This window comes from Syzygium oleosum, unplaced genomic scaffold, assembly GCF_021117445.2.
Source record: "Syzygium oleosum isolate NSW1041296 unplaced genomic scaffold, Sole_v2.1 Sole_v2.06, whole genome shotgun sequence".
NCBI classification, from domain to species: domain Eukaryota; kingdom Viridiplantae; phylum Streptophyta; class Magnoliopsida; order Myrtales; family Myrtaceae; genus Syzygium; species Syzygium oleosum.
In genome coordinates, this window is record NW_026607490.1 from 5,763,643 (window position 1) to 5,780,172 (window position 16,530).

At 40.4% G+C, this 16,530-nt stretch overlaps 3 protein-coding genes across 4 annotated transcripts; 1 reads left to right on the forward strand and 2 right to left on the reverse strand.

The window, feature by feature from the left end:
- Positions 1-404: 404 nt before the first annotated feature.
- LOC115680212 (uncharacterized) lies at positions 405-7,144 on the reverse strand. 2 transcript variants are annotated; one of them, XM_030603974.2, is made up of 11 exons: positions 5,398-7,144; positions 5,019-5,129; positions 4,895-4,927; positions 4,420-4,597; positions 4,151-4,332; positions 3,305-3,441; positions 3,130-3,225; positions 2,155-2,224; positions 2,001-2,075; positions 1,878-1,923; positions 405-721 (listed from the first exon to the last, which is right to left on the reverse strand). In XM_030603974.2, the coding sequence occupies exons 1-11, from the start codon at positions 6,715-6,717 to the stop codon at positions 660-662; spliced, it is 2,310 nt and encodes a 769-aa protein (XP_030459834.1). In that variant the 5' UTR covers positions 6,718-7,144; the 3' UTR covers positions 405-659. The 2 variants fall into 2 exon arrangements, with proteins under 2 accessions (XP_030459834.1, XP_030459835.1); XM_030603975.2 differs by lacking the exons at positions 405-721; positions 1,878-1,923; positions 2,001-2,075; positions 2,155-2,224 and adding an exon at positions 2,279-2,501.
- A 1,453-nt stretch (positions 7,145-8,597) lies between these two features.
- On the forward strand, positions 8,598-10,621 carry LOC115680213 (pentatricopeptide repeat-containing protein At5g66520). The gene has a single exon (XM_030603976.2). It carries the CDS (start codon positions 8,748-8,750, stop codon positions 10,572-10,574), a length of 1,827 nt encoding a protein of 608 aa, XP_030459836.1. The 5' UTR covers positions 8,598-8,747; the 3' UTR covers positions 10,575-10,621.
- LOC115680214 (putative glucose-6-phosphate 1-epimerase) lies at positions 10,572-15,177 on the reverse strand. The gene is made up of 10 exons (XM_030603977.2): positions 15,020-15,177; positions 14,759-14,863; positions 13,632-13,745; positions 12,963-13,014; positions 12,557-12,694; positions 12,237-12,335; positions 11,776-11,873; positions 11,183-11,290; positions 11,007-11,088; positions 10,572-10,874 (listed from the first exon to the last, which is right to left on the reverse strand). Exons 1-10 carry the CDS (start codon positions 15,088-15,090, stop codon positions 10,809-10,811), a joined length of 933 nt encoding a protein of 310 aa, XP_030459837.1. The 5' UTR covers positions 15,091-15,177; the 3' UTR covers positions 10,572-10,808.
- Between the last annotated feature and the right edge of the window lie 1,353 nt (positions 15,178-16,530).

The window sequence follows — 16,530 nt, forward strand, 5'->3', positions numbered from 1 at the left end:
CTCTCATTAAGGTTCTGTCAGTGAGCAGTGTTAAAAATCTATCTACATGGATGCCGGAAGGCAAACTGTGTTAATGCAGTGCCCACGTACTTAAGTGAAATAAAAACAATGTTGTTTTGGTTGAAAAATCATCTAACCCGATAAGATTGTTCGACCCTGCAACCGATTTCAAAGACAATTTTGTGCAGACACTATACCTCCAGAAACCTTAGAAAACTGCATTGATCTTGTTCGAGGGATGAACTGTGTCATACCAGCGTCAAGAGATGGAATGGAGCGGCGTAAATTCGGCTCCTAAACCCCAAACTCATCACTGGCTAGTAAAGTTGCAGCACCACAAAGTACATGCAGTTTCTTGCTTCTCTTAATAGTAAGGAACGTCGCTCAAGGTCACGAAACTAGGGTAGAACAACAGGGAAGTACGCGATTCAGACAAGTATAATCATCTGTCGTGCAAACTTAGCTCTTTCCAATCTAAACCTTACACGAACATTTGCATGAGTTTTGACGTGCAAGGCAGGGACAAGTGCCTAAATGTTACCATATTGAAGTTCAAGAGCTCACTCTACAGCATGTAACCGCTAATTTCAGCAGAAGATTTCGGAGAAAGGAGAAGGAAATAGAAAGCTCCTTGAAGAGTTGAACCGGGACCCTGGCGATTATACATGCTGACATCTGCCGGAACTTTTCCTGTGCATGCTCATGAACTTGGCCACGAATTCTGCGTGATGTTGCAAGTGATATCAGTAAGCAACAAGATACAACTTGGAATAGCAGCTTATAGAAAATGGCTTATAGCAAACATTCTAAGGGGTCCCTAAGACTTTCAACTTAGAGAGAACATAAATTAAATATGTGTAAGACAGCATTCGTAATAGGGATGCAAGTAGGACAAGTATGACAGGGTTCCCCACCAGGCCAAACCCTAACGATATGTAAAGCGGTAGAGGGTTTGGGAAAGCGGGACGGGTCTGGGGTCAATTGCTAAAAACCCTACAGGGTAGCTTGGAATTTCATAGTTGAGAAACTCGATATCCGAATCCGATATGTATGATTACTAAAATGCCATTTGTTTTCGTTATTATTTTAGTTGGTTGAGTTAATATACATTATTAACTCTATTGTGATTTATAATGGTTGTTGAGATATTTCAAGTTGCTTTTACTTTGTTAAAACTCTCTAGATTACTTAGTTATAGTATTTTGTTAGAACTAAAAACCAAATATAGTATAACATCAAATATTTCAACGACGATCACCAGTTCAATCCTAGCTTCTAATTATTATTAGACCTTACATTTTTTATGATCGTTAATCTTAGAATTCTGATTGGAGATTTACAATTCATGGGTTTCGAATTAATAGTTGCATTTGCAAATAGGAGTTTGTTTATTATCAATATAAGATTATTGTTTATTACAAAATACTGTGGCGGATTGCATAGACTTGACAAAAACCCTACTACTCTAGTGAGACGGGTTTGGGATATTATATCAAAACTTATAACGGTTTTGGAACCAAACCCGTCCCTCTTCCATCCCTAATGCCTTGCTTGAAAAAGAAGTGGGGAAGGATACAAAATGAAAGCTCAGTTTGCTTGAGAAATGGATTTTGGCTTTATCTAAAGCCTTTTGGACTGCCAAAATCTCATACAGGTTACGAGGGTTAAAATTGAGCAGCAGATCGCTAAGCACGGTAGCGACAGTGCTCACGCTGTATGGCTTGAGAAAATCACAATCAAACTGAAACGTTGGAGTCCTTGGAACTCCGTGGTAACGTTTAGAACAAGTTAAACACGTTCCAAAAGAAAGATGGACTCGGGGTTAAGTGCATTTTGATGGCACGTTCTTCATATGCATTCCATTTAATTTCTATTACCTTCTAATTTCAGTAAAGCAGTCGTCCCAGTTGGCAGTCTTTTATCCTGTAGAACAATAGGCAAAGGCGTCTCTTCAATGCTAATAAATAGCAAACAACCAAACTCGACGGAATATAACTTACGTAATAAGCATGCCAATAGTACAGGTCCCTCTTAGAACCAGCCTCTACTGCATTCAAAAACTGTTCCGTAAGCTTCTGCGCAATCAAAATGAACACCGAATTAGGACCTGCAACTATAAATATGCCACTACGTCAAAGGTATGGAATGCATTACCAGGAGTATCAGTTTGGGGTGCACGAAATCCACCAGAAGTTTCTGAATCTTTCCCCGTACAAAGAATAATCTGCTTAAACCATGAACAAGATCATTTGGTTTTTTCATCCACAATATGCAGAAAATATTAGGAAGTCCATAACAATTTCATTGGCAAATAAATTTGAAGGCTTTCAAGGGATGTCGAGAGCGCCTCATGTTGTTCTCTCTGAGGCTAACATGAATTGCATCATCCTAGGCTTACTTCCGTTAGAGCTTTGTCACATGCAGACCACTTAACTAACAACCGCATTGCTTGCGTTATGCTATTTATCTGATCTTCTGATCTTTTTGAGTGTCAGTTATATCTGAAAAAAGTTTTAAAGAGTGAATTTTATGGGAAGTTATCTTTCATGGAAAAGTATAACTTTGAGATCTACAAACAAACAGGAAGCAAAGGAATAGAAAGAAACATCATATTCTAAAATGATCACTCCAAAGCAGAAGCATTACTGATTCTTTTAAAATCGACCAACCACAATTTCTTCCTCTTAACGGGATCAATTAGAGAAGTCCCATGGCAATTCAACTTATCATATCACATACATATTTCTAGTCCCTATCTACGTTTTAGGGAACTGATTTACTTCTGGAAGTGTCGATTCCAATTGAAATTCTAAAAAGGTCACTCCAAAGCAGAAGCATGACTATTTCTTTTAAAATCAACCAACCACAATTTCTTCCTCTTAACAGGATCACTTAGAGAAGTCCCATGGCAATTCAACTTATCATATCACATTCATATTTCTAGTCCCTATCTACGTTTTAGAGAACTGATTTATTTCTGTAAGTGTCAATTCCAATTGAAATTCGGGCAAACATATGGGGCTGTTTCACATTTGAATTTCTGTGTATTATATTTTGATTTGTGTCCCTACCAGGTTGAATCCATTTTGCGAGCCCTGGAATCTCATAACCTATGCAAGAAGTACATACCTTTTTTGAGTTGGGTCAGCCAGAATTTCAGCAGCAAGTTCCACTAGTACCTCTTCCCATCCCAATGGAATTGGTTGGTTATCTACGAAAGGGTAGCTGTAAAGGAAAATTTCCATGTGAGATATTAAAATGTGACGTAAGACCAAGCAAGTGCTTTTGACAGTGTGGTGTTCACTTGTGTGCTTTGCATGCTTCAAGAGCCATAATAGCTTTTCTGAGGTTCTGTTTCGATTTGGCGGCTATCTTGGCAGCGAAGTTCATTGATAATTCAAAGTCTTCCTTCCTTGCTATTTGGATGAGAATCTCCATAATCTGGGAAAAGAAAGATGGCATGAGCAGAGACAAGAAAAAGCGACGAGCTCTAATTATAACATTCGGAGTCCACTGAACATAATTGGCTGCATAGATTTTATATGGCACATAATGATAATAAAACTGTCACATCCTTATCTTTACTATTAACAGCGGAGGAGGAGAAAAGCAGAAACAGATGAGACTAGCCTAGCACATAGTAATGATCACCTTATGGATCACCGTACATGCTGTCCAGCAGGATTTAAAAATGCACATACTTTTCCTTCGGCCGAACCAAGAAAACAAAATAAAACGATGACCTGGCTAATTCTGACATTATTCCTACAAGGCTACATACACTAAACTTGTGCCTGGTCATTAAATGGAAACCAAAGATATCTCCACAAACTACTAACTTGCTTGTATCAATTAAATCTTTGTAATTTGTATCTGTTAGTTCCAGGGCTGGCTAGGCCTAACTGTGAAGTAACATAAGAGATGATAAATGAAAATCTGAATGTATAAACAGGCCTACGGATACATGCTGAAAAAATTAAGATATGTCATTTTAATGTTACGCACAAGCTGTGCACATCCACACATTCCAGTTTAAATCATAAGTAGCAGTGACAACAACAGCAACAAATAAGCTAATTTTCAATTGAATCTGCCGGTCTATATTGTTTTTTAATTAAGCATGTCAAATAAGCAACCAACGTATAATTACCTCATGAGTGATTGGAGCATCAACATTGATGACTTTGCAGCGGTTTTTCACTGATTCAAGAATAATTCCATCATCCTCACAGCACAGCATAAGTTTACAAGAATCCGAATAGCAGTCAATTATCCACTTGATCAAGTGTTGGACGTTTTCTGCTGCTTTGTCAATCTCATAGAGCACTATTACTGAAGTCAACAAGATAAAAACTCATAAAAATATACACAAGGATCATAATGCAGAGAGAATTTTATTCGTTCTAAGAGATGCTGAACCTTTATAATCTGCCTTGAAACCTGAATGACTGACTTCAGGGATGATTGCATGATTGCTACTAATTTCCTTGACTAAAGCCATTAGTGCAAATCTGGAATTGGTTTCTTTATGTACATTCAGCTCCACATGATGAGCGCTGGATGCCAGCGGAATAATTACTTCCGTTGGCCTTTTCTCCTATGTACGGAAAGCAAAGCAATAGGCACGAACCAAGTATGTCATGATTAGTACAAGAAAAACAGGGGAATCAATCAGCCATGAGAATAATCTGTGTTGGAGAATCAGCATCATTTTTGGGAAAAATGATCGTCCAAAGCACGAGCTGAAAAATTGTAGATTAGGAGAAACCAAAACAAAATGAAAAAAGAAAGGAGGAATGTTGCTCAAATTTTGGAAGTGCAAAAGAGACGACATCATTGCCAGAATTTCACATCTGGAAATACATAATTCTAATTCTATAGGATCTTTATGTACCTGGATATGGAAGGATCGTAACTCATGAGTTACCTACAGGGAGGGAAATTAAGGCACCAGTCAGCTACAGTTCCGTTAACGTATAAACTTGCAAAACTGATACAAATTATTACCAAAGACATACATTGCAAGACTGGTCACCGTAGATTTCACTTAAAAGGGCCATTGTTAATGCCCTTTTTCCAGATCCAGAAGGACCCTTCAACAAAATATGAGGGCAAACATCATTTAACACCTGCAGATCCCACAGAATTTGAATTCAGATATAGTCTCAATAGATCATCCATTCAGGTAGTATTGAGAGACCAATACTAAGAGCGGCCCTAAATATAATGTTATCACTACATTTATAGCAAAAGAATAAAAATAGAGAAATCCAAATGTGAAAATCTAGTGCATAGGGTACTCTTTACTTGTAACACGTTGAATATAATTGATCAGCTAGCACACAGACAAACACCAGGAAGGAAGGTCATAAAATTCAATTACGCAGCATAACTTACTAAATTTTTAAGAAGTTGTGCTTCCTGTTTGTGGCAACTGAATCCATCGAGAGAACGAGGTTGATGCTTATCAGCCCAAAACTGCCTCAGGTTTTCAACCACAAATGCCTTCTCAATGAAGGAGGCTTCATCAAAGGCTCTAGTAGCTTTGGGTGATTTTGAAGTCCTACATGACCCTTTCCTCATACAAGCAAACCATGCTTCTGTTTGGCTCTTCCTACGGTTGGCTGTAAATTTCTTAATGCTATCCGTTGTTCCAGCACTGAAGTCACTCATCTTACTACTCACAGTGCTATTTCTGTTGCTGCTTTGCCTACTTATGTTGGAACTTAAATTTGGGGCCGTCCTTGATGCACTCAAACTAGATGCACTCCCTTGTGGATTATGGTCAGAGCCACCATTTGATCTCATCCGCTGATGAGAAATGTCCCTTTGTGGAACAGTTTTGGGTATCGGAACAAAACGTGTATCCTGCTCATCATTTCTTGGGAAGACATTCTTCTGAAATGCCAAAGCTGTGTGGTCCCGAGAAAAGAAAATATTGCCAGGTGATATGGAATCTGTGCTTTCAAAAATACTAGCATTATTCATGGGACCTCTATAGAGCTTTAAATTTGCTACCATTTCATTAATCTCACCAACAGAAGGTTTTCTCAAGGGAGAAGCTTCCCGCTGTTTCTGAATCACGTTTCTTTCCAATGGTGACAGGGTCCGCTCTCCCTTTGGGTTGTTATGCTGTTCCCTGTCCCTTGCTCTCTGTTTCGGTGCAGTAACAGATCGCTGACTGTAGTTTGATTTCAAACTTACTCTACTCAGATCAAGGAACTGAGGATGGCCTTCCCTATCGTCCCTTGAATGTGTTCTACGGTTTAACTTCCTGTTTGAGATTGTAATCTCATTTTCTTCAGTTGCATTTTCTTCTATTCCCAGCTTATAAGGCGAAATATGCCTCCGGTGCTCAGGTTCTGATAAAGGACTGACATTTCTGCGTGCATCTGATCCACCTTTAGGAGAAAGAGCATTTCCATTATCTCTCCTCGGCTTGTACGGCGACTTACTGCTGTGTCTCCGCCGAACTAAACCGGCTTCAGTTTCTTTTTTAGGAGAAGACCCACCAAAGAAAGGTTGCCTCCTGCTCAGCTTCAGGGGACTAACGTTCCTGGGCCGGCTCAAATCGACTTTCGGACCTTCAAACTCCAAATCGTCATTGTGCTGTCTCTGCTCCCGCCGTGGATTCTCGTGCCACTCCGTCTCTGTATCGGACGGCTCATAACCGCTCCTCAGCTGATAGGGCCTGCTATACTTGGGAGGATTCTCCATTCTCTCAGGAAAGAGAAAAAAAAAAGAAGATCCAGGATTCGCTGAACCCACCTTACTGTGGCATTACCAGAAACGTTTATCAGGCACAAGAGAAAGACCCAGAATCCCAATGAAAACGATCTTGTTGTATAGCAAGTTTGAGAATCTAGAACAGTGTGATCGTGGACTATATAGCCGATCTTGGAAAGAACGGCGCGAGGGGCATCTGCAGCAAGCGACATGGGAGCATAATATAAGGCGGGAAACGGTTAAGGAGAAGAATCCAATGGTTCCAAAGATGAGCGCATCGGTGAAGACGAAGCGAGCAAGCTGGAGACACAGGAGGCCGTATACACAGCTCGTTGACAACCATAAAGCTCGAACCTTTTCCTGCAATTTCTATGTCTGGCATTGCGGATCTCCTTGTCCGGTGTCGAGGAATGTGTGTTTTTTTGTTGCTGCTTCCGATGACGGGAGAAAGATGGGTTTTTTAATGCCACTTTGTTGTGCGCCGGGCTTGCCGATGCAACGACGTCAAACCGACTTTTTGCAATTAACTTCTACGCATCTACAAAAGATTCTCTTCTGTGCACGTGCACTTTGCTTCGTCTTGATGGGACATTCTAAGTTTCCGTGAGCATTTGCACACTTACATATAATTCCGAAACTTTGTCCAAATTTGTAACGTGATCCCTGAATTTTTAATTTGAACTTTTGGTACATGTTCTTAGTCCATGAACTATATGAAAATGTTCAATGTAATCATTTTATTAAAATAAGTTCGATGATCAATAATATAAGGATCACATTGAATATGTACTAAAAGTTCAGGAACCATATTAAATAAATTAAAAGTTCAGGGATCACGTTAAACATACGTTGCAAGAACTGTCTGTGTTATTATTCATTTGTGATAATATTCCACACTTCATTTTCTATCGCTCATTAATGACGTCACAAAAAGTGGGAAAGCTTCTTGGTTCCCCCATGTCATTTCAAGAAAAAAAAAGTGCATAAATTGCTTTGATAGTGATCTAGAAGGTATATCCATTTGGAATCTTTTTTTTTCAGCCGGTGAATGCAAGACTGTACAAAATATTTCTTTGATAAAATCGTGTGCACTCTCTCAAAGACTATATGTATACACACGTCCAGAAGCATTGGAAGATGACTTCTAAAATTTGCTCATCATTTGCTCGATGATTGATCGAATAGTCAAATCATGCTCCGGAATAAAAAAATTCATGTCACGAAGTCCTAATCCTCGATATGTTGCTACAATTGACAAAGATTTTCGAGAAATTCATCAGTTCTTTCTTCTCCTTCGGTTTTGTGAATTGTTAACATCTAATTCGTTATCCATGTTCCGATGGAATAAAGTCAAGCTAAGCTTAATATTCATTTTCGAGTCCTTGCTTATAGGAAATTCCAATACCCTTTATTCAAAGTATGACATTTCTTAACTACAAAAACACTTGCACTATTTAGGATGTCTCATTCTCTTGTTAAAAGTATGACACTTCTTAACTACAAAAGCACTTGCGCCACTTTAAATGTGCTTTTTTTTTCACAGAAAACTAATGTTTGGAAAATATTTTTCCAATAATGATCACTTGTATCACTCATAAAAATGAACTAGCATAAATATTCATCTTGATAATGAAAGTATTTTTCATTTACTAATTTTTCTTCTAAACAATACAAATAATCATTTTTAGGATGCTTAGCAATTGAGTTGATAGTGGCAAAGGCCATTTTACAGCTTAATAGGCAACTTGAGGGCAAATGAGAACAGGAGCAAACAGCAATGGGACCATCAGCAGAGTCGAGACAAGTATCTGTCACAAAAGACCAGCACTCAGCACAGCACACACACACGGAGCAACGTACCATATCAAATCAGAAGCAACAAAGTTGATATTTTCCTTTATCACATAGGCCTTATCCACATTGGCAAGAATTAAAGCCACAGAAACTGCCATCCCGGATTTCATCAGTTGAATCCTTCACTGGCTTGTCTTCTCCGAAGCAAAAGTATCCAGAGCCTAGCCATGGCTATTCCTTTGCAACCGCTGTCTCTTCTCGAGGTTTGTTCGACCATGGATGAACTTAAGCAGATTCATGCAAGTATGTACAAAACAGGCCTTGTTTCAGAACCCATCCCTTTAAGCAGACTTCCCGCTTTCTGCAGCTCACCGAGTTCCGGCGATATCAAATATGCAAAAATGCTGTTTAACAAGACTAGCAGCCGAAATACCTTCATGTGGAATGCAATGATCAGAGGATACTCCGACAGCCCAGAACCAGAACAAGCCCTTCTTCTGTACAGTGAGATGATAAGTAATTCAGTCCCACACAATACCCACACCTTGCCTTTCCTACTCAGAGCCTGTTCTAAGTTGCCATCCTCAGAGGGGACAATGCAAATCCATGCTCGAGTTGTGAAAATGGGATTTGGTTCGGATGTCTTCGCCATCAACACCCTGCTCCATGCATATGCCGTGTTTGGCAGAATGGAAATTGCACGCCTCCTCTTCGCCCAGGCTCCTAGACGAGACATCGTGTCGTGGAATACAATGATTGATGGATATGCTAAGTGTGGTGAAGTGCGGGTAGCTTTCAAACTGTTCAGAGAAATGTCGGAAAGAAATGTAGTCTCGTGGACGTCGATGATTTCTGGCTTTGTAAAAGTGGGAATGAACAAGGAGGCCTTAAACCTGTTTCAGGATATGCTCATTGCACGTGTTAAACCTGACAATGTAGCTCTGGCAAGTTCAATTTCAGCATGTGCACATCTTGGAGCAGTGGATCAAGGCAGATGGATTCACATGTATATTGACAGAAACCAGATAAAAATAGACCAAGAGCTATATTGCGCACTGATAGACATGTACGGCAAATGCGGTCACATGGAAGAAGCTTTAGAAGTTTTCATTAAATCGAAGAAGAAATGTGTCTCCATATGGACAGCAGCAATTTCTGGTTTTGCAATTCATGGACAGGCAAGAGAAGCAATGGATTTCTATATGCAAATGCAGAAAGCAGGGATCAAGCCAAATTCGATCACTCTTACTGCAATTTTGACTGCATGTAGCCACTCAGGACTAGTTGATGAAGGAAAATCAATCTTCAAGAGCATAACGTCAGTTCACAACTTGAACCCAGCAATTGAGCATTATGGTTGCTTGGTCGACCTTCTTGGCCGAGCAGGGTTGCTAAAGGAAGCCAAAGAGGTGATTGAGACAATGCCCATCGAGCCAAATGCTGCCATTTGGGGAGCACTCCTCAATGTCTGCAAAAAGAATGCAAATGTCAAGTTAGGCAAAGTAATTGGGAAGAAACTGATGGAAGTAGACCCTGGACATGGCGGTCGATATATTCATGCAGCGAGTATTTTTGCAGCATCAGGAGAATGGGACAAAGCAGTGAGAATAAGAAGAATGATGAAAGAAAAAGGAATAAGAAAATTTCCAGGGTGCAGCAGCATTACCATAAACGGGTCTGTTCACGAATTTTTTGCTGGCGACTGTAAACACCCGCAACATAAGGAGATTCACCAGATGTGGCATCAGATAGTGGAGAGACTAGAACTGGAAGGATATAGACCTGAAGTTGAGAATTCGCTCCTTGATCTTGAGGATGAGGAAAAAGAGGTAGCCATTCATCAGCACAGTGAGAAGCTAGCAATTGCATTCGGGTTAATCAGCACCAAACCGGGGACGACCATTCGAATCTTTAAAAACCTTCGTATTTGTGAGGACTGCCATGTAGTAACAAAGATGATCTCCAAGATTTACTCTAGGGAGATAGTAATGCGGGATAGAACTCGTTTTCATCTGTTCAGAGATGGAATATGTACTTGTGGGGACTTCTGGTGAATAAATGCAGACACATGTAAGCACATGAAATTAAAAATCGAGCAGTATAGTCTCCTCATGGAGTATGTTATTACAACGTAAAAATACAATTGGCCACAATAGTGAAACCAAAAATACGAAAACGAGATTTCCACTAGCTCAACAGACTTTTGTGTTTTCAAGGTTTCTTTTAGTGATTATTTAAAGGGAAATTAAAAAAAAATTAAAGTACGAGGAAAGTTTCTTCATAGCTCTTCAGGCAATACTAAGTATCTGCTTGGCCACCCAAGACTGCTGAGGCTCTATCTGGACATTCCCAATCTGCCGCAAAATCAAGACGAAAATAGTCAGCAAGTAAAATGGCCGACCCACCCATTACAGTGTTTACCAGTATGATAAATAGACAACCTGGAGTTAACAAGTTACATTAAACTATTTAAGCATCTTCCGTACCTTGGCATTTTCAACGCAAACAAAGTCTCTGTAACATGCTTCCATCTGTAGATGTGGGTTCCACAAGACTGCATCTGACCAACTATAGAGACAGGGGCCAAAAGTAAACTATAAAGAAGAAGGAAAATTTTCAAATCCCAACAAAGCATCATAGGCTGTTTTCCACACACACTTACTTCGTATTCTGGATGGTTATAGTATCTCCCAAGCCATTATCCAGAATCACCTCACCAGGAGCATCGAGATAAATGCAATCTACAAACCCAGGAAATGTGACAATGTCCCTGATATGACATGGCATTATCAGAAAATACAGTACAATTTCTAGCAAAAGATCCACCGCATAAGCAACAAACTTAATGGACATGCTGATGTACTGGAGAACATAACATCACTGTGATGCATTTTGATAGAGTGAGGGAAACATGAGAGTGGGCAAGCCAACATGTGAGCCACAGTCACTTTGAAGAACAACGGATATTTCTAGGCAGAATTCAAAACAGGTGATGCAGAAAATAAGTTACGATGTAGTTATAGTTAAACTGACTATACATATGCATGCTAGATATACAGTTGGGTTACCCTCCTCTTATAAGTGTTGTATAGATACACAAAAAACAGACAAATTGCCAAGTCTACCATCAGGGCTTCATTTTCTTTCTTTAGCTTTCAGCTTTACAGAGAATAAAATTATGCTACAGTAACTCTGACGCAAGACAGAGAGAGAGAGAGAGAGAGAGAGAGAGAGAGAGAGAGAGAGAGAGATTACCTTTCTTCCTTTCCCTCTAGTGGATTTTTTGGATCGGGATCTTTGTTCAATGTCTTACAACCCTTCAAACCTCTCACAGAGGCAGCTGTTACAGAAGCCTAATTGATAGGATAAAAAGATCAGATATGTTGAATTTCACAATTCTTGAAGTTATAACTATCGAACGACACTTTATTTATGATCATCTGCTCAGCAGTCTGGAATATACTCAAGTATTAGGCTCATCTGAGGCAGAATCATATCACAGTTTCCTGCTTGAATCCAGTGCTTAATATTTGTGCTCATCCTATAGATATCCACAAATAGATACATTGACTTTATATTTCATACATCCACCTCGATTCCAATCTTTCCATGGTCTGCCGATCAGTAAGTTTTAGATTACAGCCTGATTTACGTACACTTTCCTGGGTAATAAACGTCCTAAAATCATCTACTGAGCACTATGTCTCAGAACTTACACGGAAGTATGTATGCAGGGCAGTATTGAATGAAAATGGCTTTGTGTCTGTATTTGTGATAACCAACTCGGTAGAAAGGCTCTTCTCTGTTAAGTAGACCTGCAAAAGAGAGAAAATTGAGTTCCAACTGCTAACATGTGCTTCTAAACTTTAAATCACACAAGAATCTTGAAATTTTGATTTAGGGTCAAGGGAAAAATTAAAACTTTAAACCCAAAAATGAGTTGATGAGCTTTATTTAACCGGAGGGTCTTGCAACATGTGAGTAAGGGTAGAATGACAGATAGCTCAGAATTCTTTGCTTGGGGAACATGTCATACCTTGTACAAAGCTTGAAAGCTGAAATCCCACATGGAACGGCTGTAGGCGCCATCCTTCAATCCTAGGGTTACAATTGGATTCCCATCCTCAGTTTGGGATTCAGCAACGGACCAATCCATATTCCTTGCAAATCCATGCTACAAAATGCACAGCCAACAAAAGAATGGATAAAAATTATAAGTAATTAACCCATTGCTAGCTTCAGAAAGATTTCTCCATCAGTCCCATTTGGTTTCATTGTCAAGCTGAGGTTTTAATCAATAGGGACACAAGCACAGTAATCCGTGGGTGAATGGCTCTTGCTTGAAAGTTGAGTTGATTACGACAAGCATATGGTAGTTGTGAAGGATCATGAGTCTAAATGGGAAACCTCATAAAGACACTCAGAAAAATGGCAAGGCATACCTGCTGCATTGGACCCGGTCCAAACTGTGGGAAACAATGCGGGACACCTCCACTGTCCCAGGAAATATAAGTCAGTGCAGGTGAAACCGCAAGTTTTCAAGGCAAAGATACAAGCAAAGTTATGCTACTAAGCAGTGATTACATGAAGCACACTTTGGAGCTATGCAAATTAACCTTGAAGAAATTTATGTTTCTTAGACTCTGTAAAGTTGGGCTATTAAATGAAATTTCTGTGATCTCTCTATTTTTTTGAGATGTCATCTTTCATAAAGTTTCGACTTATCAGATTGCCACAGCACGCTGTCTTTGGCTGGAGCCTAAATAGAGGCCTGAATTGCCCATTTCGTCATTGGATGAGTATTGGTTTCCCAAACATGCATGGCCTTAAGTTATGGAACTGACCAGAAAGTGTGATACCTCAAGGCTATATTGGCCTATTCTAACTCAGAATAGTAAACAAGAAGGGCACAAATTAAGGTCGATGGAGTCACTTTCTCATACCAGCATCATATACAGTGCTCCAAAATAGTTTTTTATATGCTTCGACATACTGCAAAATTCAGTCAAACCAACTGCCGAAACTCAAATTCAGTAAGACATGTGCACCTATTTTTGTCAAATTATAAGAATGCATTCAAGGAGCACGAGGTTAGAAATGGAGAAGTTCACCTTATTGGTTTCTTCTTGTTAAATACAGCATCTGGTCGAACAAATAGGAGATCCTTGTCTTTGGCAACTTTCCAGGATGTGATGCAACCACCATAGAGATATATCTCTGCCTCACTGAGAAGGTAGAACTAAGTGAATGAAGAAGCTCAAACATGCTCATCAAAAGATTGATGGCAATAAAATCTTAGAGTATAAGAGTCGACTATTTAGCGAGATCCTCTCAAAAGTGCACATCCACGTATAGCATTCGGAAAAAGGAAAATGATTTTTCAAACACTATACATAGTGTTAATCCTGTTGCCAACCCACATTTCCAAAACTTGAAGCAGAGGTGCCATACAACAGCATATGGACCTGCACTTGAGACCCCAACTTGAGTCTGAGTAAAACAAACTGATTGAAAAGCCAACAGAGAGCTGTGATATAACTACAGTTTAAACCACCTGGACATAGTTCGCAGTTTGCACCAATTTAAAACTTGTACTCTGGCTGATCAACTAAAAGATACTTCAGCAGTTAAACAAGAGGCATTTTGCTCAGACACATATAAAAAGCCCGAGGTATGCGAAGTATAATACTGAATTCACGCCACACCATTCAAAACCAGGTCGAAAGAGATGATCAGGCAAGGAATGCGCCTAGCTGGTATACGTTGCCCAGTCGCTTTCTTTGTGCTCATCGAAAATTCTCACTTCCCCTATTTCTCCACGGGTCAACTTCCCCAGGATTGCGCGAACCCAAAAATACAACGCAAAGCTAACTCAACTTATCATGGAATCAATCACAACAGGACATCCTAAAGTAGGGAATGCATCACGTCGCGAAGGTCGTAATCTGAATTTCTCTGTCATTTACTTGGCAATAGATCTCCTGTTTTTGGATTATCTACATTCTGCAACATGAAACTCCTAGAACAGCAGACGACCACGCGCCATCCAAACACGGCAACAAAAACAACGTCGTCCCAGTCATCGATATCGCCACAGAACACGGCAAGAAGGTCCACTTAACGCAAGAAGAACTCAAACCTCCGCAGCCTCAAATCACACCAGTCTCAGATCCATCCGCACGTTGCCGAAAGAGAGCACGGACAAATGCAAGCGAACAGAAGAAGACGCTCAACTCACCTACCACGCGCCGAAGTGAGCACCAGCTTCGGCAGCTTCCCCTCGCCTTCCGTCACGCTCACTCCCGCGCTCGCGAACGCCATCCCGACGCGAGGGCGCCCGTACCTGCACCGCCGCCGCCGCCGCCGCGAGCGGTCGATTTCAGCCCAGAAACAAAGAAAGAAAGCCGGAAATTCGCAACGCGATTCCAATGCCGATGAAGCAGGAGCTCCGTATACGAATCGCAGAGAGAGAGAGAGAAAGAGGGAGAGAGAGACTGACCGGCGGAATCGGCGGGAGCTGGGGAGGTTAACGGTGGCGAGCGAAGAGGTCGCAGAAACCGTCGCCGCCATGAACGAGCGCTTCGGAATTTTACAGTTGGGGAGTCAACTTCGTCTGTATAACGAAAGGAGGGAGGAACGAAAGGGAGGGAGGCCGTTGAGTGGAATGATCGGACGTACGGCGTCGGGCTCGCGCATGGATAAAAAGATCTCCGCCGCTCGTTTTCTTCGCGGCTTTGTGCTGCCGAGTATATTTCGCATATTCACTTTTGTCGGGTTAATACAACGAAAAATTCCAAAACTTTAATAAATTTACCCAGACTAATTATTTGATCATTAAAAAATCCAAACCGATATATAATTGATCCCGAACTAATTTTTTAATCACCAAAAACGACAAGCTCACAAATTTACCATCTATTAGTTTCAGTTAAAATGGATTAATACTACGAAAAATCACAAATTGCTACACTTATGACAAAAGGAGGGTAAAAACTTAGACCGATACATCCGTCAACCACCACGTGTTATTCAACTTAATAATTTGACGGTAAAATTTAACAGAAATTAACAGGGGTAAATTTGTCGCGAGTATAATTGTTTGTGTTTTTCGTAGTATTAACATTTACCCTTCTCTCTCTCTTGATGTACGGGAGTCGCGTAATATACAATTTCTGGAGCTTTTATTGCCATTTTCGATATCAAACTGTTGACACCTATAATTAATTATGTTGTCGACAACCGAAATAAATAAAATAATAATAAAAGACGTCAAAGAATGACGTAGCCCATATGGGATGGCTCATGTAAGCAAAACAGCTAGCAAGCACTAGGAGATACCGGCGGGGAATTTGAAATTGAAAGAGCTCGAGTCATAGAAAGAGCGAGCGTCGAGGCTGTCGACAAGGGAAAGGATAAATGTCAAGTCAGGAAGAGCTCGACGACGGTTATTACCCCGGAAAGGACAGGTGTCAAGCCAAGAAGAGCTCGACGACGGTTATCACTCCGGAAAGGACAGGTATCAAGCCAGGAAGAGCTCAACGACGATTATTACCTCGGAAAGGACAAATGTCAAGCCAAGAAGAGCTCGATGACGGTTACTGCTTTGAGGAAGACAGGTGTTAAGACGATATAAGCTTGATAACGGTTACTGCTTTGAGAATGACAGGTGTTAAACGGTATGAACTCTACGACGGTTATCACCTTGGGACAAAAAGATAAAATCGATGGCAGTTTACGGACAGATGTCATTAGATAGACGGTGAAGATGAGATCAACGGTGGTTAGTGAACACGGTATCAAAGGCGGTTACCAAGCCCACATTATAAATAGCACTCAGCTGCCAAAAGAAAGCCTCGCGAATACAAACCAAAATGCTGTCTTTCAATTATCATTACTTGCGAGTATCGCACCTTTCATTTTCATAACTGTAGTTGTTTATTTTCTAAGCTAGTAGCCTCGTAATGTTGTATGTATGAACTTCGGACGTCGCCAGTCACTAAATGGACTCAT